General features: G+C 39.7%; 2 protein-coding genes across 2 annotated transcripts; both read left to right on the top strand.

The window, feature by feature from the left end:
• Nucleotides 1–3622: 3622 nt before the first annotated feature.
• Nucleotides 3623–10758, top strand: htr3b (5-hydroxytryptamine (serotonin) receptor 3B; the record flags this gene model as incomplete). Its single annotated transcript, XM_080860364.1, has 10 exons — nucleotides 3623–3659; nucleotides 4320–4483; nucleotides 4983–5027; nucleotides 5744–5853; nucleotides 6000–6169; nucleotides 7011–7168; nucleotides 9012–9222; nucleotides 9707–9913; nucleotides 10134–10239; nucleotides 10599–10758. The coding sequence occupies 10 exons, from the start codon at nucleotides 3623–3625 to the stop codon at nucleotides 10756–10758; spliced, it is 1368 nt and encodes a 455-aa protein (XP_080716490.1).
• A 2966-nt stretch (nucleotides 10759–13724) lies between these two features.
• cpsf3 (cleavage and polyadenylation specific factor 3) lies at nucleotides 13725–23428 on the top strand. The gene is made up of 18 exons (XM_080833159.1): nucleotides 13725–13893; nucleotides 14075–14138; nucleotides 14229–14326; nucleotides 14408–14536; nucleotides 14752–14929; nucleotides 15257–15346; nucleotides 15511–15661; nucleotides 16309–16484; nucleotides 16622–16780; nucleotides 16991–17137; nucleotides 17276–17428; nucleotides 17764–17872; nucleotides 18086–18184; nucleotides 20639–20745; nucleotides 21075–21162; nucleotides 21386–21452; nucleotides 22061–22157; nucleotides 22851–23428. The coding sequence occupies exons 1-18, from the start codon at nucleotides 13823–13825 to the stop codon at nucleotides 22950–22952; spliced, it is 2085 nt and encodes a 694-aa protein (XP_080689285.1). The 5' UTR covers nucleotides 13725–13822; the 3' UTR covers nucleotides 22953–23428.
• The last annotated feature ends 946 nt before the right edge of the window (nucleotides 23429–24374 follow it).

Raw genomic sequence — 24374 nt, 5'->3', positions numbered from 1 at the left:
CACTTCACTCCATTAAAACTGTAATAAACCCAATAATGTAATAACATACCATCAATAATATGATATTTTTGGAATTCATTATTTTTAGAGGTTCTGTTTTAACCCTATATTTTCTAGTGAACCATGTTGTAATGAGGTCCAATAATGAATTATTTTGTTTTTTGTTTTTGGTATGTATTTTTTTCTTTGGTTTGGTGGTGGCCATTTTCTTTGGTAGATTGACAGAGAGCTGAAGCTTGTGCCCAAATATTAATGGAGATCTAGATTAGGCCATCTCAACTTTTACCTGCTGGACAGCTAAAATGTAAAGTTGACTGAACACTTTGTAAATATAAGATTAGATAAACTTGTATTAATCCCGTAAGGGAAATTCAGGTGTCATACATGACATCTAACTAAAATAATAGTGGTTTTAGTATATGGTGCTTCTACCCTTATTGCAATGACTAACACACTTCCTTATTCACTGATGAACTAGGCTGATGACATAAAGTGAGAGTGAAAGTGATATTATTTCAGACATGAACAGACAGTTTCAGAGTGAAGTAAAATGCAACGTTGAAACAAATGCATCGCATTCTTTAACCAGAATAGGAAGAATTGGTTCCGTAACATGTGTCTAAAAGTTGCTAATGATAGGAACATGGTGAAACATACCCAAGATATGTGAGAGATATAAGAAAGGAAAATTTAAACAAGCACACACTGTGCGTTTGATTACAATCAATGGATGAAGTTAATTCACCGACTGTCAGGACTGATTCCTACAACATAAGGAAAAAAATGTAAACCTGTGGCATCTTGAACCTCCAACCCATCCAATGAGAGAGCATCTGACAGTTTAACCACAATACGTATTTTAAAAATGTGTAGCAAGTAATGATAGATCTTTGGGATATGAAGATATTGGGTGCTGGTTTCATTTTAACTCTTGAATACAACAAGTAATTTCAGTTCATATTGTCACAAAATGTTTTTTCTTGGTAGCATAATACTAGCAGTGAATGAGGAAGTATAGTACCTCAGTCATTGTAAAAAGTTAGATGCAAAAGGGCAGTAATGATAGATTATAGGACATTTAAAACATTCATGTGCTGTAGATCAACAGAATTCCCATATACGTCTAGTGTTAATCCAGAACAATTTAGAGAGTTATTGAAACCAGTGTGTTCCGTAAATTTGAAAGAATATGCCATAGCAGCAAAGACCCTAAGCGGAACCTGTCAAAAACTGGTCTGTCTTAATAACAAGTCACAGAGAGCAAGAGTAGCTTCAGAGTTTCACTATGTATGTTGCATGGCATGAGAAGATCTGGGAAAACACGTTTAACAAGCTACTCTTGTCGTTGACTGCTTATTTGTAAGGCTGTGATTAGTGCTACCTCAGAGTGTGTTATGTGCAGCCAAAGGCAGTGACTCATAACTTGCACACATGAGGAAATGAATCAGCCTAGCTGGCCTTTTTGCGCCGGCCTACGTCTGAGCGAGCTGTAGCATCATCACGTCTTCTCTCTGTTGGAGATTCATTGGCCATGGGCAACTTGAGTCATTTTCAGGACGTGGTTGGTTTCAATGTGGAGGAAAATAAAGGCAACATCCTGCGTATCTTGAGACGTCATGTTAAGAGATCACCTGCCATGGGGATCTGTTTTCTCCACCAATTCTGCTCCTTGCGAATGATAAAGAGGAAGCACAGAAGATATTGCTCCACCTAGTGGTAGAACAGTAATTCAAATGTGATGTATGTATGTTGACTGTGGGGTGCAGAGAGCACTGATTTACTGTGGCGGCAGACAAGGATAAATATACATATTTACAGCAATGTCATTTATCATTTTACTCAGTGCTGATACAATCTGCTTAGCCCATATGACCATTTCCATCTTCCAATTCTATATCATAAAGCCATTAATGAATGAATAAATATTAAAAATCACTTCAGAACTGTGATTGAAGCCATTGACCTTATTATCCCATCATGCATTATAACCAGATAATAGGCTATGAATAATTATACAAAATCTTTCACAATGTAACATACGAATTACAATAAATTCATCAACTTTAGAGTGGTATTTACCGAGTTTCCACAAACCAGTCAGGTTATGATGCACTGTACATACAAAAAAAAAGCACTGTACATACACAAGACAAACTTTTGTCTTTGACTTTTCCAATGTCCCTACCCGGTCTCTCAGGTCTGCCTCCTCCATCACCCTGACCGTCCCCCGAGCCCATCTGTCCACCATGGGATTCAGAGCCTTCAGCCGCTTTGCCCCTCACCTCTGGAACTCCCTCCCCCCTGACATCAGGAACATTGACCTAACTCAATCGCTCTTTTTAAAACACACATCAAAACACACCTGTTTAGGCAGGCCTATAACCTGTAAAGGTCCTGCCAACTGAAGTTGTTGCTGTTTTATGTATTATTCAATGTTTTATTCACTGTTGTAAGGCGACCTTGGGTTTCTTGAAAGGCGCCCTATAAATAAAATGTATTATTATAAGTACATATAATATAATACAGCTGAAGTTTGTGAAGGAATGAAAACCCCTGTGGAGAGACATTAAAGGTGGAGGCTGTGTTGATGATCACGTACACTGTTTGGCAAATTCAGTGAATTGCTTAAGGTCGTCTGGCTGTGCGTTCTATGTGTGTGCTTAAAAAATCTCCTGTGTTCGTTCACAGCCCTGGCTGGCTCTGTATATGGGAAACAAACAAAGAGGCGCGGACTGAGCCATAAACAGTGCCAGGCAATCATCATGTTACTTCGTTCACTTAAAGAGTTGGCCCATTCCTCTTGAAAACATACAAGGGCATCCAGAGCTGAAGGTCAGTCCCGTATTTCAGAAAGTCCACAGCAATGACACCAGTTCACCAGGTGATGGCACCATAATAACAATGTTTAACATTTCCTGGCATTTTGACAAGGAAAAAACATACTATTTCAAAGTGATGTACCATCAATCAAAATCTCTCAATGTTCTGATCTTGCAAGTGATTTTGATTGTTCTGTGCAAATGGAACCAACGGACCAACAGGCTGTCAAAGACTATTTTCTCTTCAAATGCCATCCTGGTGCCCCAGGTCTCAGTTTTGAAGCAAGCTTGGTGTTTTACGGCAACCATTGACTGTAAATCAAACTCTACTTTGCAAACTGAATTATGGGTAAAGATGGCAGGATGCAAAATGTGAAATAGAGCCCCCTTCTTCCCTATGTGAGAGCTTATCTGGGCCCTAACGCAATTATAATCAATTCAGATGGAATTTACCGTTCGGCCTTTGGAAATGTGAGCCTCCACTGACAGACCTCAGTCATAATGAAATAGATCACTGTTGTCATGGTCCATGAAGCGATGTACCTTCATCAACTCCACAGAAATGAGTTTACTGGACACGAGTCAGGCTGGCATGCCAATTCAGTAAAGGTTCAGGCATGTATTCTGCATGGTCTTTGTTTAAAATGAGCAGGAAGAAACTTTAAAAATTCCTTGTTTGGAGAAACTAATGAAGGAAATGGGAAGTCTGAATTGACACCAGTCGTCAAACTGCGTTTACCTGTGATTGGATCTGATTGAGAACAACGGGGTGGAGAAGTGTTAGCTCATGCTCTCAGTGCATCATGGCTGCTGTCATCTGGTTCTTTATTCTCCTCTCAGGTAAGTTCTGACCTGAGCACAATTAAATCAAATTGTAAACTGGAGGTAACAAATCTGCTCTGATAAAACAGGTGGAAAAAAAATTATAAAATGGTTCAGCAAGTCTATTGTTCACTCCAGATGTGATTTAATAATCCTGTGTAATTATTGAGTTACATTGATTATTGAATTATTTTCCATCTTATTGCGTTCCTAATTCATAATTTGGTTCAAAAAAGAAAGTATCTTTTCCATGTTTTATTGTTAGATTGTTATCAGCAAGATTGCTTCCAAACTGCTGGCAAACGAATTCAAATATACAATGTTGTTTAGAGAACTGTTTATAATTGTGAGGACCAATCAAACAATTACTAGCATACATAATTGCTCAAACAACATGTTTGATGATGATTTTAATAAAAAAAAAAAAACAATGTTTGGAATTCTCAGATTGTGATCTCCAAGATTAAAGTTACGTTTCTATCTGAACAAATGCAGATCTTTTTCCTATCCGGGTCCATTACGATGTGTAGTTCTACAGACTGCAAATCAGCTGTCTTGTATGAAAGGCCATATTTTGGAATCTGACATTGTATTCCTTATCAATTAGTTGAAAATAGCTTTGTCATATCTTCTTTTTTATTTCTCGCTCTTGCTTTACAAACCAATTCCACTGAGCAGCTCCAGCGGTGCAGCTCATCCTGGACAAACCAAAGAGGTCCACGCTGAATCAGCTCACTAGGATGCTCCTACGGCAGTATGACTGTGGAGTCCGGCCTGTCGTCAACTGGACGGACACCACTGTGATTTACATTGATTTCATCATACAGTCCATCCTGGATGTGGTAAAATATCCTTTTTATTTTTGTACCCAACACCCCAGTTTAAAAGTCCGGTGATGTAGATACCAGAGATTCAATGGTGAAGAATTTCAGAAGTTAACAATATGCCACTGCTTTTCAGTACAAATATAGTACAAATGTATAGATTTATAGTGAAAAGAACAATTGATTATTTTAAATCCTTTTTTGCTTAGAATCCATTTGTTTTGTTTTTAGATGTATTCCTTGTTTTAACTTTGATTGACTCTTGACATTTTATGCTTTTTTTCTGTCCTTAGCTGTCCTTGTTTTGATATTTACCTTCTTTATCTCACAGTTTTAGTTTTCCAACTTTATCTTAATATCTTTATATGCAGTGTGTTAAAGAAATCTGGCATTCTTGTAGCAATCATTGTATCTATATGATTTTCTAATGTTGCAACTGGACTTGTGAGCTCCTTGGACTTATTTGGTTTTAAAGTATTTTTGTAGAAACGTTAATGATATCATACTTTCTTCCAAGGATGGACAGAACCAGAAGGTAACAACAAGCATCTGGTATCGGCAAGTAGGTATCAAGTTCATGTGCCTTATATTACAGACTGAAAATGATGCTAAAAATTCGTTTTTATTAAAGGCACCCAGTGCAACTTTATGTAAACATTCAATGAAAAATAAACATTCAATTTCTAGTCTTTTTTGCACGTAGTAAGTTTCAATAACTCCATACCATTACATATCGACATTCAAGGAGCAAACATGAGACGTCGTTGTGTGGTGAGAACTGATAGAAAATCGTAAACAACAACAATCGCCGGTGGGGAGAAGCCATTTTTCCATTGACTGGAACCTGCTTTGTTTATTGTAGGTTACCAAAAAATAAAGAAAATGGCGGCGATTGTTGTTGTTATCGATTTTCTATCAGTTCTCACCACACAACGACGTCTCATCTTTGCTGCTTGAATGTCGGTATGTAATGGTATGGAGTTATTGAAACTTACGTGTAAAAAAGACTAGAAATTGAATGTTTATTTTTAAGCCTCGAAAGTTGCACTGGGTGCCTTTAAATGATGTGGCACTGGGCTCTGAGTAGCCTGTGGGAAGTCACTGAAGTGATTCTGAAGCATTGCCTCCCTTAATTGGGGTCCATTCCAATTTCACTCAGTATGCTTTTATTTCGTATGTTTTGCAATTTGTGTGTCTGACTGGAACTAAAAGAAGTAGATATGAAATATGAAAACTTTATGCGGACTGGGAAAAGTGTTCTTCTTGGTTCTGTTTCAGATCTGGACGGATGAGTTCCTAGTGTGGGACCCTGAGGAGTTTGATGGCATAAATGAAATCTCACTGTCATCTGACGCTATTTGGGTTCCTGACGTCATTATCACCGAATTGTAACAACCAATGATCTATTTGTTTCACCACTGTTGTGTAACTTGTAACCATTTATATTAAGATAATAAGATTATCTGGATAATGGATATTGTCCTATAATGCTACATAAACAGACAATGATCTGATGTGTCTTGCCCTGTGTTAGTGTGGATTCTAGCCCAGCCTCTGGAGTTCCTTATGTCTATGTCAACTCCTCTGGAACAATCAAGAACTACAAACCCATCCAAGTGGTTGCTTCCTGTGACTTGCATCTCTACGCTTTTCCTTTTGACAAGCAAAACTGCACCTTAACATTCCGTAGCTGGCTGCACTCTGGTGAGATGAGCATGCGTAAACACACACACACACACTCTTACACACACAAACAGACACACACACACTCACACACACAAACACACACACACACACACACACACACACACACAAATACACACACACACACACACACACGCACACACACACACACACACACACACACACACACACACACACACACACACACACACACACACACACACACACACACACACACACACACACACACACACACACACACACTCACACACATTGTTGATGTTTATAAAATCACAATCCTACAGTGTAGAAGTTAGCTATAGTAGGGGGAGTTGAAGATGACGTAGCACAAGAAAATGTTCTTGTACTACACAGAAAATAAAGGATCCTTTCTTCATTATGTGACATGTAGCATGCGAACACAACCAGGACATCTTATCACAAGGTATGGGTCTGACAGCATGGCCCTGGGGCAGTTGCTATTTTTGCTTATATGAAAGCAAATAGCCTTTAAGCGCTTCTCATAAAAGAACCCACTGATTGAATCACGTCTCCACAGCCGACCACTAAAAAAAGTTATTACCACCTAAATGTCGGTGTAGAATCATAACGCTTTGCAGGTAGATGTAATCTCTGACACATAGATTGCTGGTTGATACATACAGATGCTGAGACTATTGGTTAATATACAATTGCAGTATTTTCTTCTAATTTAATATTCCAATTACCTTCTTCAATTCCACTCCACATAAAATGTAATTCCACAAAACCATATGAAAGGAAAATAGAGCCCTTCATCTTTCTGTGGTGTGGGGTGGAACCCAGTGCATGTTCGACCGCTTGTGGTCTCTCTCTTCAACAGTGAAAGAGGTTGACTTGGCCTTCTGGCGTGACCCTAAAGACATTGCCAGTGACAAGCGTGGGTTCATGAGTGATGGTGAGTGGGAGCTGCTGTCCGTGCCGTCACGTTACTGGAGGCTTCATGTCGACGACCAGGACTATGCCCTCATTCAGTTCAATGTGAGTGTGTTGGATTACCATCGCCACACGAATTAAATGTCGCATTTATGCTAGAGGGATAGGCATCTTGTGTGTAACTTAGTTGTAACGCTGATGTTTGGACCCTACATGGCTCTCAGGCAGTTCCTCATCTATTTTAGCAGGTAAAAGTAATTAAAATATAATCATCTGTGACTCAGTGGTGTTTTTATGTAATTCCATTTTTATTCCATTTATTTCAGTCCATTTCTTATTCTAGCACTACACCTTATTCAGTTCAATGTGAGTGTGTTGTATTACCATCACCACAGTACCCTTATGACACTATATCACATGAAAGTTTTGAATAGGAATATATTTATGTATTGAGTGATTTGACAAATTTCAGTGTATCTAAACTTGAATTGCCTATTAGGTGCATTGCTATTATATGTAAAATATATATGGGCCATTCTACCGAATTGATGCAAAGTCATGTCGGATATATTTTGAATTTTTTTATGGTTTATTCCCAAAACTTTGTCCGTATGTATATTGTACCATATCTAAAGTACACATATCTAGTAAAAGAACAGTCAAGTTTTATATTGTATTTTCAGAATGTGTCGGAATGTTTTTCCTCTTCCAAAAATTGTCACTACCGAAACATCACATTTACTATAGTAAAAAAGTATTATTATTGACCTGTTCAGATTGTGTTTCCTTCCCTTTTCTAAAGTGTATTTTTACAAATATTTCTTGAAGGTTTTCACAATGAAATCCATAGAAATGAATTTTTTACCAAATTTTCAAGTTCAATTTGTCTGTTTCGGTAGTGACTGCACTGTTTCGGTAGTGACTGCACTGTTGGATGGATGTTCATTTTTCTCCCAAAATCATCCAAAAGGTGCTCTGGGCCGCCCTTTAGTCCACACAACACATTTATTTAAAAATTATGGGATTGAACTACTTACCATTTCATTTTGTCACTACCCAAATCATCTGGTCACTACCATATGTTTCGGTAGTGACTGTTTCGGTAGTGACAATTCTAGCTAACTTTAAGCATACATAAAGAATTCTAGCAAGCACATGGCTTTCAAACACATCTTTGAAGAGGTGAACACACATACAAACATAAGATTTTCCATGAAACCCCAAAAGGTTTACTTAATTGAAGAAAACATGCGTTTCGGTAGTGACAATTCTTAAGGTTACACGTCGATTTTCAGACTTTGGAACACATTTATATAAAAACTATGGGATTTAGCTACTTACCATTCAACCATGAGGGACAGAGATGCAGTGTCACTGCATGGTCAAAAATGCAGAGTCGTGGCTAAAACACAGGCTCAGCCAATTGACTAAAACTCTTGTGTTTCGGTAGTGACATGAAAACTAGGGACATGATTTTTTGAGTATAGTAAATTGATTTAAAAATTAAACCCACAATAAATCTAAATATTCCAAGTTCTGTTTCAACCCAATCATAAAGATCTTTGACATTAAATAATTGAAAAAAATCTAAAAAAATTTAAAAGTGTTATTTAAAGGCATTGAAATTTAGATGTCAGGGTTGGGGACAGCTACTTCCCAATAGAAAGTACCCTATAAATGATAATTTTGTATACATTTAGCTTATCACTATCTCATGTAATGCATTGGGTTTATATAGACCATAACATGTTCTAATTAAATATCTATGCCTAGATACCTAATTGTTTTGTAAATAGTTTTTATTGTTGAGGGACTGCATATTACACGAATTCGGTAGAATGGCCCATATACCAAAATAATTGCCTTCATGTGTTTTTGTTTTTAATTGTTTTCTTATGTTGAATTAATATATTGCTTCTTTGTTTTTCCATGTCTTGTGTCCATTTAGGTGCTCATTCGGCGGCGGCCGCTGCAGTATGTAGTGGGTCTACTCATCCCCAGCATCTTCCTCATGATAGTGGACGTCATCAGCTTCTACCTGCCACCTAACACAGGGACACGGATATCTTTCAAAGTCAGCATCCTCCTGGGCTACACTGTCTTCAGGGTCAACCTCATGGATGAGATCCCTGTAACAGCTCTCAACACTCCCCTCATTGGTAAGAGAAGACAACACATACGTCTTTGTGTTTGTTTTTTGGTTTGTTTGTTGGCCCAATGCCTTCATGAATGCTTATGAAGCTTACTGATTGTGGATTTTTCTTCCGTCTGCACCTCATTAATGATACTAGCTGGCCTTAGTGCATCAGAGAACTGTGCTGGCTACATAGGCGCCTGCTTCGCAGATCCCTCCCTCAGTTAGACAAGGAACATCTGTCTTATCCCTCCCCCTTCCCCCCTTCCCCCCTTCCCCCCTTCCCACCTTCCTGTCTCCACCCGGCCGACCTCAAGCAGATGGGTCCCCCCTTATGTGCCGTGGTTTCTTCCTGCCTAACAGGGAGTTTTTTCTTGCCCCTGTTGCCATTGTGCATGCACTAAGGGGGTTTAGGTTCTGGGCTCTGTTAAGCGCCTAGAGGCAACTGTATTGTTATGGCGCTATACAAATAAAATTGAATTGAATTGAATTGAATTGAATTATTGCAGGGGTCTTCTTTGCTGTGTGTATGGCCCTTCTGGTTCTGAGTCTGGCCAAGTCCATTTTGGTGGTGAAGCTGCTTCATCACAATGACAAGGAGGTGAAGGAAATGTCCATCTCTGCCTGCCTGCTGGACAAGTACGGCTCTTCCAGTCAAAGTTTTGGAGAGAGCATGTTCACATCGGTGCGAACACTAGACGAGATGGACCAGAGCAGTGGTATGAACCTTTGAGATTCATGCAGCACTAACTAATAAAATACCATATATAATAGTCATTCAATACATCTAAATTATACTTAACTCAAGGTAACATGAAAATAATGTTTGTATGTATTTGTATAATTGTATTTGATTTTTTTTTTTAATTTTCTTCATTATAAAATTGCCTTTGTAGATTATTTTATGTCAAATTTGACAGGACTATATAATTTCAGGTTATGAGTTTGATCTGCCACCAGACGAAGATCTCGTGTCTCTCAGCGAACCCCCTAGGTTCTCACCACGTCTGGAGAGGCTGCTTAATCAAATAACCACTGTCAGGTTGGATCACAAAATATTTACCACCACCTATGAAACATGTTGTTGACCCATCATTTCACATTTCTCAACTCATTCCCAACTCTAACTCGAACACTAAAACATTGCATTTGCATGTTCATTATCTCCTGCATTCGGTTAATATCCACAAGATATACAAACCTATAAAACCTTCTGTTTCATGGATTAACATTTTCTACAGGGGCCTGTGATTGTTAAAGGCTCATATTAAAATATTATTTTAAGTTTTTAAAGGCTCTTAACTGTCAAATGTGTAATTAGGGGCCTGTGATTGTTAAAGGCTCATATTAAAATATTACTTTAAGTTTTTAAAGGCTCTTAACTGTCAAATGTGTGCTTAGGTCCTACCTGCAGCAGGAGGAGGATGATGGCTCTGCACAATCAGACTGGCTGGCGCTCTGCTATAAAGTGGACCGATTCCTATTCCGCTTCTACTTGGTGGTGTTCGTGGCTTACTCCACCACTCTGGTCTCTCTCTGGGGCAGCTGGAGTTCTGTCTGACAGATGGGGCGACAGCCACAGCTACAGCTCACTGATGGGCCGCAGAGACACTGGAAGAGTTTTATGCCTAAACCAGATTTTAGATTAATGAACTCAATAAACCATATTTGTCATATTGATTTGATGAAGGATTTTTGATGGGAGGTCATTTTTAATGGGAGGTAATTGTAACCCAACTGTAACCCAATCCTAGAAATTATTCCAAAAATGAATAGCAGTGTATTATACAACATGCTTTCAGGTTTGTTACAGCTATTTGTTTAAGGCAAGAACAGTCTTGACTTCATTCCACAGACTGTTCGTGTTGTTTGAATGTTGATGTTGGCTATTGCTGTAAATGGCAGTGCTCACACTAAAGCTTGCAGCATATCTTTTTTATAATCAAAGGATCTTGAAACTTCAGTGACAAACAGTATTCATTTGAAAGGTTTGGTGTATACATTCAAGTATTTTTCTCCCTTCCTGTACAAATAAGAGGAAGCCTAACTTTCTGGTAGTGTGTGGCAGGTCTATTTGTCTCTCTACTGTCTTTCAGCCAGTTTCTGGTAATGTGTGGCAGGTCTATCTGTCTCTCTACTGTCTTTCAGCCAGTTTCTGGTAATGTGTGGCAGGTCTATCTGTCTCTCTACTGTCTTTCAGCCAGTCTCTAATTACACATTATGGAGTATCAGGTGGCATGCTCTCATCCATTTACAGATACATTACATACCCTGGCCTGGCACTGCTGCCCCCAAAATAAACAGAGTGTTTCCAAATCACAGGCAGTCTGTTGTCAGACACCAATCTTATCAGGGTAAATATCACGTCATCAGAGGTTTTGTATGTCAGCTTAATAATTTTGAAGCAAATTATTTGATTGAACCTCCTTATGAAATGAGCCTTCCTACATTCAGCACCAGGGGCATGAAGAAATGTGTATGTCATTACAAAGCTAATTATCATCTACATTTAGTGAGCAGCCTTTTAAACGGTACATTTCAAATTAATTTCGAACTAATTAAATGTCGCATTTATGCTAGAGGGATAGGCGTCTTGTGTGTCACTTAGTTGTAACGCTGATGTTTGGACCCTACATGGCTCTCAGGCAGCTCCTCATCTATTTTAGCAGGTAAAAGAAATTCAAATATAATCATCTGTGACTCAGTGGTGTTTTATGTAATTCCATTTTTATTCCATTTATTTCAGTCCATTTCTTATTCTAGCATTAAAACACATGCATACAAACTTGTGTCAGCCTCCTCATTTTACTTTAATTGGACTGTTTGTGGGTCTAGTAATGGGACTGCCTCCTGGGTGAAACAACTGTCATCAACCTGACAAGGTAGTGTATCAAGTGTGCTCCTAATTTAGTTCACTCCACACTCAGACGTAGGTGAGTCAATATAATTTGTAATGACTTTGTCTGTCAGTGAATCACTCCACGTGACCTACCCTAGAACGCTTGATTACTTCAGAACATCCATGTCCTTAGTAAGTTCATATTATTTTCCAAATAAACACAACACCTGGTAAACTCAATGTGTAGATTTATTCTGTGCTTTTTTTTTAGTTTTTGGTTAAGTGCAACTGTGAGTCGGGTCATTATCATTATAAAGTGCCTTTCAAGGTCCCAGTCAGAATCACACATTTATTTTCAATTTAATGTAAAATAATTATGTTTTGAGTTTTTATTACAAATGTACAACCATTAATACATACATCTATACTATATTTACCATCCAGGAGTTATTTTTTTTAATTTGTACTACTTTCTTTAAGTGTGCGTAGGCGATTTTGCCATGTCCCTCACACAATAGTGGAAGCAACTATGAGTGTAATAAGTCATGAAATTAAACAAAATTAAAATACTTTTTTCATGGTCTCATTATTATTGACAAGAACTTTCATAAATGGGTATTTTCTAGTTGTTTTCAACAGATATTTAATATAAATATTAAGTATTTAATACGTGTCCCTCAAGTCGGTGTCCACCCTGTCATTATGTTGTTTAAAAAAAAACCTGATGTCTTCAGTGACATCACTACCATCATTTTGTCTTTCTTCAATCAAGGCTGAAACAGTGGCTTGTTGCAGATTAAGTATTTACACTTATATTTCTTAATTTTCATCATAGTATGTGTGTAGTCGGACATTGTCAAGCTTATCATGTCCACCCTGTCATAGTGAAATATCAATTAATATAAAAACTTTTCAGAAATTCAAAATATATTTGTAAAACAGTACACCATATTACATTAGCCAAAAATGTCCACCCTATCATTGTCCACCCTGTCAGCAAGCCATTGAATTTGTCCATGACAGGGTGGACATATTGCCATTTGATTGTACAGTGTCTGCTAAGAGATCATTTATAAAAAGTGTTGGAGCTTGACCAACATGCATTCCTTACAACATAACATCTACTTAATAAAATAAATATGAAGTTCAAAGGAAAATCTCAACTTTTTATTTTAGAAATGGGTAGGTCTCAAAGGCACCTTATAGTGGTATTGAGCCTGCCACTCTGTAATGCATTCTGCTAGGTGATAAGACCTCTTTGAAACCATAATATGTCTTATCTACAAAACTGGCCATCCAACGACCCTGATATGAGCCCCCCAAAAAATGGAGTACAGTGCTACTTGTATAAAATTAACGTGGGAAAATAGAAGAGGTCCAATCTTGTATTTTTAAGAGTGTTGTAGCGCCACCAGGCGTTACCGTGGCGCTAACATTTAGCAGGACACAAGCGGTTCATTCCAGAATTTCCAAATTAGGCCTTGAAAAAACTATTTAAGCGAAACGAAAAGAAAAAAACGAAGAAAAAAAACGAATGAATGAACAACCTATGCGCAAAAAGGGGTTCATAATGCTGAATCCGAGCTCTTCTTCTAGTGGAACTAGTGCGGTAGCCTTAGTTTCACACGTACTTTTTAGTCGAGGATCCGGAAGTTGATGCCCGTTATCGCAGTATCCTGTCTATGAGAGCATCATGCCGCTCGAAATTTGTTTTGAGAGCGTATAGATCTCATGAGTAGTATTATCAAACGTTTCAGAAAGAGGGAGTTTTCATTTAATTACAAGCATGGCAGCAAAACGCAAATCCGATGTCACAGTGCCTGCAGAGGAGAGCGACCAGCTCCTTATAAGACCTCTGTAATATGTCCTATTCATTGATTCACCTTTGATTAAGCCTTGCTGGCTAGCTAGTTATCATTAGCTTGTCACATATCTTAACTACCTATTTCAATTATGGTTCTATTTAAAAGTCTGTCTTTTGGACAGAAATTTCCCTCGTCAGTGAAAACCTTAATGTTAACATGCCTTTTGTTTACAGTGGGGCCGGTCAAGAAGTTGGCAGATCATGTATTATCTTGGAATTTAAGGGACGAAAGATTATGGTAGGATCTTAATACATATGTTTGCAGTTGTTATCTTGTCGTTAGCTTTCAGTACCCGAAATTAATTCATACGCTCTTTCCTCTTGACAGCTGGATTGTGGTATCCACCCTGGTTTGGAAGGCATGGATGCCCTCCCGTATATTGATCTGATTGATCCAGCCGAGATCGATTTGCTTCTCATCAGTCAGTAAGTGTACACGAGTGAAACATACACATGGAAGTGCAGTTGTTCGCCCTAATGTTTTGACTCACGATATTTGTTTCACAGTTTCCACTTGGACCACTGTGGAGCTTTGCCCTGGTTCTTACAGAAGACGAGTTTCAAAGGACGCACCTTCATGACCCATGCAACCAAAGCCATTTATCGCTGGCTGCTGTCAGATTATGTCAAAGTCAGGTACATGCAGAACAGTGTTGTATAATAAACATACTAACACTTAACCCTCTTGTGAATAAAAAAATAACTTTCTGACGTACGTTCAGAGACCAACTCTTTTTGCTCAGTGACTGCTCATTACACCATTTCAGCACGGGTTAGTGTTGCTGTATAAGTGCTTGCAAATGGCTTGTGTCTCTATTCTGTACACCTAACTGATCCTGACCATTCTGCAGCAATATCTCTGCTGATGACATGCTCTATACGGAGACTGACCTAGAGGAGAGCATGGATAAGATTGAGACGATCAACTTCCATGAGGTGAAGGAAGTGGCTGGCATTAAGTTCTGGTGCTACCATGCAGGACACGTCCTGGGAGCCGCCATGTTCATGATTGAGATTGCTGGTGTGAAGGTGCGTGTTCTTACTGACAGCTTCCTATTACAGGGAGAAGTGGAAAAAATCTCATCTAGATCATATGACATTATTTAGCATAATCACAAGAACCCATAGTTGAAACAGATTTTCGTTCACACTTTATTTCCGTAGAATATATGTAAATGTTACCATAGATGTTCAAGATGGGCTTAGATTACAAATAAGGTCTTGACTACACACAAAACAAATATAGGTACAGAAGACTGAATTGAATTAATAATAACAAAAAAAACAATAGGTCTTTTTTTACGTTTACTTTATATCAGTCTCTCTTTCACTGACTGTCTTTGTCCCTCTCCTCAGATACTGTACACAGGGGATTTCTCTCGTCAGGAGGATCGGCATCTCATGGCAGCTGAGATTCCAAGCGTAAAGCCTGACATTCTCATTACAGTAAGTCTGATCTATCGTTTGATCTGCAGTTTGTGCATTTTAAAGTACTAATCTTTTTTCCTGCCACGGATGTCCTCTTTTCCCCAGTATTTATGCCTTAAATGCACATTAATTATTAATGCTGCAGCCCATTATAGTAATGATTTGGTTGTCACTCGCTTTAGGAATCCACATATGGCACACACATTCATGAGAAGAGGGAGGAGAGGGAGGCCCGCTTCTGCAACACTGTCCATGACATCGTCAACAGAGAAGGCCGTTGCCTCATCCCCGTCTTTGCCTTGGGTCGAGCCCAGGAGCTCCTGCTCATTCTGGGTAAGAATCCTCATGCCAGGCCAACTGTAGTTTTGTTTTTTCTTTTGTTTTAATGGTGATAAGGCACATATATGGAGATTGTCAGTCAGAAGTTAAATCTAAGACAGGTAGCTGTAAAGAATTCTGCTAATTTACTTGATAGATGACATTAGCCTTAAAGGCACCCAGTGCAACATTAGGGCATCAAAATGGAAATATTCTGGATAAGACAATCTTTATGATATTGACATTTACTTCACTATATTAGCACATTTGCATCATTATTTGATACTTTGGGCGTTAAAAAGAGTGCTAAAACTAGCCCCAAGAGCGTAACCCTTTATTTATTGGTGCCACCAATAATTATAGCAGGATTCCAGTCAATGGAAAAATGGCTTCTCCACACCGGCGATTGTTTCTTGTTTACGATTTTTCTATCAGTTCTCACCACACAACGACGTCTCATCTTTGCTCCTTGAATGTCGATATGTAATGGTATGGAGCTATTGAAACTTACTACGTGTGAAAAAGACTAGAAATCGAATGTTTATTTTTCGAGTCTCAAGCCTATAAAGTTGCACTGGGTGCCTTTAATAACTGCCTAAACTGTGTGTCGGAGCTAACTGAGACACAGAACCCAGCTGAAGCTCTTATCTGTCTGCCCCAAGATGAGTATTGGCAGAACCATCCGGAGCTGCACGACATCCCCATCTATTACGCCTCTTCCCTGGCCAAGAAGTGCATGGCTGTGTACCAGACCTACGTCAACGCCATGAACGACAAGATCCGCAAGGCCATCAACATTAACAACCCCTTTGTCTTCAAACACATCAGCAACCTGAAAGTAAGTGTTAGGCCTAGGTTTAATTGGCATATTTGAATCTAAACATGTCTGTGTCTATACCTGGTTGTTCATACCATAATTGATATATCATGCGTGTCCGGTCTTATTTTTCTTTGCGTTTTCCTTTGCTGCCGTAGAGTATGGATCACTTTGATGACATCGGGCCCAGTGTAGTGATGGCGTCCCCGGGTATGATGCAGAGTGGCCTCTCCAGGGAGCTGTTTGAGAGCTGGTGCACGGACAAGAGGAACGGGGTCATCATAGCTGGCTACTGTGTGGAGGGAACGCTGGCGAAGGTACCGTACGCTTATGCAGCACCACCACCAGGGGGACACAGGTTGCATAGGGGACAGGGTGTCGGATAACTTTTATTTACATCTTTTATTCTTCATGATACATCATGATGTTTACATCTCAACCGCCTCAGTTCCTTAGTGTTTGCTTAATACCAGATGAAAATTACCCAAATGTGACCTTCCCTGTGACTGTGGCCCCGGCCCCTATAGCACATCATGTCGGAGCCAGAGGAGATCACCACCATGTCAGGGCAGAAGCTCCAGCTGAAGATGTCCACGGACTACATCTCCTTCTCCGCTCACACAGACTATCAGCAGACCAGCGAGTTCATCCGAGCCCTCAAACCGCCACATGTGGTAAGGTTTGGTCTCTGACTATGTTGAAGTGCTGGGAGCTTACAGAAGGTTATGTAGTCAAGACATACATTTTTTTGTTAACAACAGGGTAAACAGCTGTTTGAGGTCGGCAATGAAAGAATTTTTGTGTGTGTTCAGATCCTGGTCCATGGGGAGCAGAATGAGATGGCTCGTCTGAAAGCAGCTCTGATCAGAGAGTATGAAGATAACGACGAGGTGCACATCGAGGTGCACAACCCTCGCAACACAGAGGCTGTCACACTGAACTTCAGGGGAGAGAAGCTGGCCAAGGTGAGGGACACGGTCAAACTGTTGATTTCATTCTTATTTACATTTCATTTTTTTTATTGTAAGAGAGAATGGTATGAATGGCAACCGTCACGAATATGTGTTGGGCTATTCTGACTTCAGATCTGGTTTGTCTTTGTTGGTCTGTAAATGTGTAATTGTGTGCTTGTGTAATTGTGAGATACTGAGTTTGTGTGTGTGTGTGTGTGTGTGTGTGTGTGTGTGTGTGTGTGTGTGTGTGTGCTTGTGTAATTGTGAGATACTGTGTGTGTGTGTGTGTGTGTGCGCGCTCATGTGTGTGCTCATGTTTTCTGACTCCATGCTTGGTCGCTACACAGGTGATGGGCTGCCTTGCTGATAAGAAGTGTGCACAGGGCCAGCGTGTGTCTGGCATTCTGGTGAAACGCAACTTCAGCTACCACATCCTCGCACCATCAGACCTGTCCAGTGAGTGTGTGTGTGTGTGTGTGTGTGTGTGTGAGAGAGAAAGTGTAGTGTGTGTGTGTGTGTGTGTGTGTGTGTGTGTGTGTGTGTGTGTGTGTGTGTGTGTGTGTGTGTGTGTGTGTGTGTGTGTGTGTGTGTGTGTGTGTTTAAAAAAAAACACTAAAATTTGGTGTGCGTGAAAACCTTTTGGTTCATTCTATCCGTCTCTTTCCCCAGACTACACAGAGCTGGCGATGAGCACAGTCAAGCAGACCCAGGCCATCCCCTTCACCGGCCCCTACTCTCTCCTGGTCAACCAGCTGCGTCATCTGGCAGGTACTTTCACACCAGACACACAGAATATGAAGCAGCGAGGCCGCTTTCAGCACAGTAGCTGCAGCAGCATAGGACCATAAACCTGAGGTGACACCAATAGTAGAGTGATGTTTAAAGTCGTGAGAAAACGTATCATGCCGACCAGTGGTGTAGTGGTCCTTGGAGAAGTGGGTATACTCTTAATTTTTTTAAGCAGCCCATCAGGCATGAGAATCACTCACCTTTCAGCGAAATTCGCCGTTTTGAAAACAAAATAGGTGACCTACGTGAATCGTGTAGATTCGATGAGTTTTGTTTTTGTGTGTGGGGGGGGGGGGGGGGGGGGGGTTGGACATATTTTTCATATTCAGATGACATGTACATTTGTACTGAACTAGTGCTGGCGGCGGCAAGGTGCTCAGTGTTGCCAGATTGTAAATTGCGTATCATATCAAAGGCTCAAAATGATCGTATTTGGAGGATAATGAATTATATCTGTCAACACTGGGAAAGTTTGACCAATGACAGAGCTCGCGCAAGAAGGTGGAACGTAAGTGATACCCTTTCCAAAACGTGTAAAGACGTAATAACTCATTTGTGAAAGACCCAGAGACACAATAATATCCGACGAGGCAAAATCCCGGACAATTTTGGAATCCCTGCTGGACGCATTTTTTGTGTGTGACCGTAATGTTAGCATATAAAACGTTAAAACATGTGTTCGGTAACTTAACGGGAAGATTCATTTCAAGGGGCATAACCTTCAGATACAAGTATGAAAAAGTTAGCAATGATGTGATTAGCCTGGTTACGAGACGGCTACGGTGTGAATAACTGATGGAGTAAGATAATTTAGCTACATTAACTCAAACGCCACGGAGACTCCCTGTTCTAACTTTGAATTGCTCTGTTGGGGCAAAGTGACCATTGCAAAGGTGTTTGACTACAGACTGTTAACGTAGCAAATAATTCCTACTATTTCAGCCAGTCAACCTGCCTTGCAGGTATAAAACCAATCATGACGTCAGATGACCATTTTCAGTCTCGTTACCATAAACAAGACCCAATCCTTCCATGTCTTTAAGCTAGAAATGGATTCACTTCTTAAATCTCTTCATTTGGTCAAAAATAACAACAAAAATGATAGACTCTTATGTCTCCTCCACACGGTTATTAAAGGATAATTATTTCTTTCCTCCTTGTTTTGTGATGTGCTTTTATTTTTTTTTCCTGTTGTCATTGTTCATTATCATTTGTATATGAATGCTGTAATGTACTGCTATATTATTTTAATGTATGATATTCTTTAAGTTGTTGTCTTGTCAATAAGCATCAATAAAAATAATTTAAAAAAAAACATAAACAAGACCCAATACAGTGCAACCCTGAGCACTGACATGATAAGCACTTTGGTGACAAGAAAGGTGAGCATGGCTGCAAAGGGGACTCTTGTCACATGGAAGGCTTCAGTGATGCTCTGCTCAAAAAGGCCAAGTCGCCAAGCTATGAGGCAAAGCAGTCAAGAGCAAGTGCCACTGGAAGTAGATAGATGGATACTTTAATAGGAGCTTAACATATATTTAAATATATACATCCAGTTATTCAACATAATAAATCAGCGGCGAAAAAAACATTAGAATCATATTTTCTTGACAAGAATTCCATAAATGAAAAGAGATCCTTACATTTTGCATCATTTAGTACTTCTAAAGAATATATGATTGTATTGTTTTTTTCGCCGCTGATTTATTATGTTGAATAACTGGATGATGCGAGTGCATGGAAATATTAACGCGAAGGGCCTCGCCAATAAAATGTATTGAAATCTGAATTACATAACATTGTATTGGCTGTCAATCATGATGGAAGAGTAGACAAGTTAAGTTACGGCATCTCTCATGGGGGCTATGCATTAAGCCATTTGTGGTGCCCTTACCACATTGTGCCTCATATACTGTAAATGATAGACCCAGTGACAGGCTAGCATGAAATGGCTTGCATAATACTAAGTAAGGAGGCCAAAATATTTTTTGACTCATGGCTGAAGCTAAGTTTCTCCAGCTCTCCCCAGGTTGGAAAAAAAGCATCTCAAACTGCATCAGATTGACGCTTTAAAATATGGCATATTTAAATTTTACTTACAGGGGGGGCACGCCCCCGGACCCCCCCAGAGGGGTAATATCCTCCTCACCTTTTTCACCCCTTACCCGTTTTCATGCCTGGCCCATACAGCACGGGATAAACGCCCTGTTTTGAGAATTGGGTATACTCAATGCTGACTGGAAAATAAGTGGGTATACTCCGTACACCTGCGTATAGCCTGGACTACACCACTGATGCCGACCATGCATCCGTTAACATGACAGAGGCCAAGGCTATTCAAGGTCAAGGTCAAGGTCAATGTCAAAGTTGTTCTCCTGAATTGTGTGAATGCAGATGTCACATTATATGTGTGTGCCTGTGGGTGTGTTTTAGGAGATGTGGAGGAGGTTGAGGAGAAGACGGAGAAGATCGAGAAGACCACACTCAAAATTTTCAAGAACATCACACTGTTGCATGAAGCTGGTATGGTGACACTTGAGGTGAGCAAGGTTTGGATGTTCTCTAACAACCCTGCAGGCTACACCCAGACACCGTAAAGGCTGATTTATGGTCAGAGACGTAAGCACAAGCGCAAGAGGCCGCGCAAGCCCCTTGCGCGACTTTTCACGTCTTGCATGCGTCGGCCCCTTTTTCTAGACTTGCGCCATTTTTTACGCAAGCTTATTGTTCTGGGTGTGAATTGCTTGGCAACACCGGCAACCATTCAGGGACCATGAATTGCTATGAGTACATTTTGCACAACAATGTGACACCAACGCAGAACCAAGCAGCCGCCTTAAGCTTCATTCCCCATCTGTCTGTCCCACAGTGGGTGGCCAACCCCCTGAATGACATGTATGCTGATGCGGTTACTACAGTAGTCCTGGAGGTGCAGTCCAACCCCAAGGCACAGAAAGGTCAGTGTTGATTATTTTTTTTATAAGATATATGAGTCGTAATTAATCATTTTAGCCACTCCACTGCTAGCTGCTGGTTGTTGACTGTGTGATGATCATGCCTTTTCAAAGACGGCGCTGTTACTGCCCTAAACTTCAGACCTATAAACTCGTACTCTCCTATTCTACAAGCATCTTTGATCATTTTGGCAAACGTCCCCTAATATGTGTCAATCAAACACAGTGATGGAGTCCAAACCAGAGGCTGTGGAAGTGGAAGAATACCAGAGGAGGCTTGAGATTATGTTCCAGTAAGAGACAATCTACCCTAACAACATGAATTTCGAGGACCGGGTTTAGTCGCTTTATTGTTTGTTAAAAGGACCTATTATGCTCATTTTCAGTGTTCGTAATTGACATGCATACACATGGTTTTCCTCATACGGCACATCTCTATCTACTCTCTGTCTGAAAAATCATCTTGTAACAAAGAAAAGATTGTGTGTCTGTGGGAGAGAGTCCCTCTGGCGTGTACTTTGGCTTTTGTAACTTTGCAGACCGTGAACATGCACAAAAAAATATAATATAATATAACACTGAGGGAAAGGGAAAAACTGGAAAAGCATAATAGATCCTTTTATTTACTATTTATGGCCTTGATTGGTTGATTATTTATTTCTAAAAGAGTTGGTGATGTAGTTCTGGCTTAAAATTAATTGATAACACATGATCATAATCGAGCATTTATTAAGCAGACGATCAACAACAGATGTCACAAAAGTGAAATCATGATGCAAGAAACAGTTTTTGGGGATTTTATTACCATTTTCTTTTGTAATTTAAGTGCTGTTGGATAATAGCAGGCCTGTACACCCATGATGGGAATCTGATGTGATTTTCCAACGTGTTTCCCCTTCAGGGACATGTTTGGAGAAGACTGTGTGGACTTCAAGGACCCTAAAAACTTATCAGTGACTGTTGATGGGAAGACGGCCTATATTAGCCTGGAGACTCGGGTAAGGTTTTGTTCACTTGTGTTCCTACAAATGTATGTACGTGTGTGTTCACAGGATATGCGAGTGCTTAACCAATCACCTGAGTTTAAATGCCAGTCTCCAAGTTGTCTGTATAGTATGCCTCTGAATGTGCTAGTTTCTCTGGTTTTGTGTATGCAGGGATGTGTGTGAATTAGGGCTGAACGATTATTTGCATTTGCGATAAAATCGCGATTTTTCTAACCGCAACTTCCGTGATTACAACGTTGTCTAAAAAAATGAAATGTTACATTTTACACACAGTGCATGCCTTGTGTTAAAATACTTAAATGCACAGTGGCAAAGCCACTCATTTGTTGTTCTTGTTTCTGTAATGAGCAGTTAAATAAAAATATAAAATGTGGGAAAGAATATTTTACACTAAATGTATCTTATATTGTGTTGGTCATATTTAAACCATTCATCACGGTCTGTTGGGAAAAAGAGAATGAAATTTAAAAAATCACATATTTAATCACAATCCATTATTTGGCGGGGGGAAAAAATCGCAATATGATTATTTTCCCAAATCGTTCAGCCCTAGTGTGAATGCAAACGAGGATCTTGCTAGCTTTGGCTAGGCTTAGTGCGTGTACCTTTGTGTGAACAAACAAATAATTCTGCCATTGTCTCATAATGCATCTCTTCCCCAAACACACTCACACATACCTGCAGACGGTAGACTATGAGGAGGGCAGTGCAGACGACGAGTCTATCAAGGAGATGGTGGAGCTGGCCGTCCAAAGGCTCTACGATGCCATGAACCCAACGATGTGAAAGGACGCTATCACAGAGACACACACACAGAGACACACACACACAGAGACACACACATAGAGACACACACACAGAGACACACACAGAGACACACACACCAACCCAAGGACCAGCTGACCCCATCTAGCGTGGGCACTGTTGTAATTGATGGTAAAAGATCATGGTAGGTGTACATGAGGAGGGTTATTGCCTTTTATTTCAGCGTGTATACGTGGCCATTTATGTCCAGCTTATTGAGCTTGAAGGAAGCATAGGGCCCAAGCAGTCTCTTTGGTGATGTTAATATGATTGAGTCTTCTGAGGAGGCGCATGTAGTACATAAGGTGGTGATAAACTCGTGCTCTGAATGCATGGCCTGGCCGTATGAACTGGAAATCATTCCAACTCAAATTTGTTTTGTACTGTGTAGGTTTTCAAACACTGAAATTGTGAAATGATTGATTATTTTGGTGTAATAAATATTACGTTTTTTTGGATTCAGGTGGATTTGTTATTGCGTCATCACACAGTGAGCCAGAAGGAGATGAGGAGTTATTCATTTTTTATTGGAAAAGTCACACGGGTGCTATAAGAACATCTACTGGCAGTGCACACACACACATAACACTGTATCTAACACTTGAACGGCTGGTGATGAGTGGGTTTTGAAAGGAACCAAGTGTAAAAATATGACCCCACTAAAGGTTCTCAACCGCTTTGCTAATGAGACTAATTAGGAGTAAACAAGTGGTCTATTCCTACATTCACATACCTGTTATATGAAACACATGAATGTAAGCATTTCCATTACTTGTGTCACAGACTTGAAACGGTGAAAGCAGTTTTGCAGAAATATAACCTACAAAACAAGGGATGTCTGCGACTTTCTGAAACAACTGAATCAGCAATTGAGAATAACACCAGTGAAGGTTCACTATCAGATCCTCTGAAGTGTTAGGAACTTTCATAAAACTGCAGTGTACACAGACAATAGGGTTGTTTCTAATAAGGCACTTATAACCCTGCAAAATGTGTCTAGCCCTTCTTTGACCATTGTTTGACCTGTAAATGCCACTTTGTCTTTGTCTAGTAGAAAGTTATATCCAAATCATTTGATTTGTTGCAATGCGATTGTCTCTTTCAAAATACACCCGTATTAATATAGTTATATGGCAGTGCAGAGTCCAAAACAAGTTTCCACATGGGGACAAATGAAGCATATTGTGAACTGGATTATATACGTTTACAAATAAGGCACTTTGATCATAAACCTCAAAACCTCAAGGGAAAATTGCAGCACTTGAAGTGCAAAACATCTTTGTGAAGGGCAATGACTTGTGTTTTCATATAGCATAGTAAACAAATTGTAACATTCTTAAAAATGCACTCATACCTGAAGTCATATCTATATAAAATGCTTTAGCCTGTCCTGATGGTAGGTTT

The sequence above is a fragment of the Sprattus sprattus genome (assembly GCF_963457725.1).
Source record: "Sprattus sprattus genome assembly, chromosome: 2".
In the NCBI taxonomy this organism is placed as follows: Eukaryota; Metazoa; Chordata; class Actinopteri; order Clupeiformes; family Clupeidae; genus Sprattus; species Sprattus sprattus.
The sequence above is the reverse complement of the archived record's forward strand: the minus strand, read 5'-3'. Positions and strand labels throughout refer to the sequence as shown.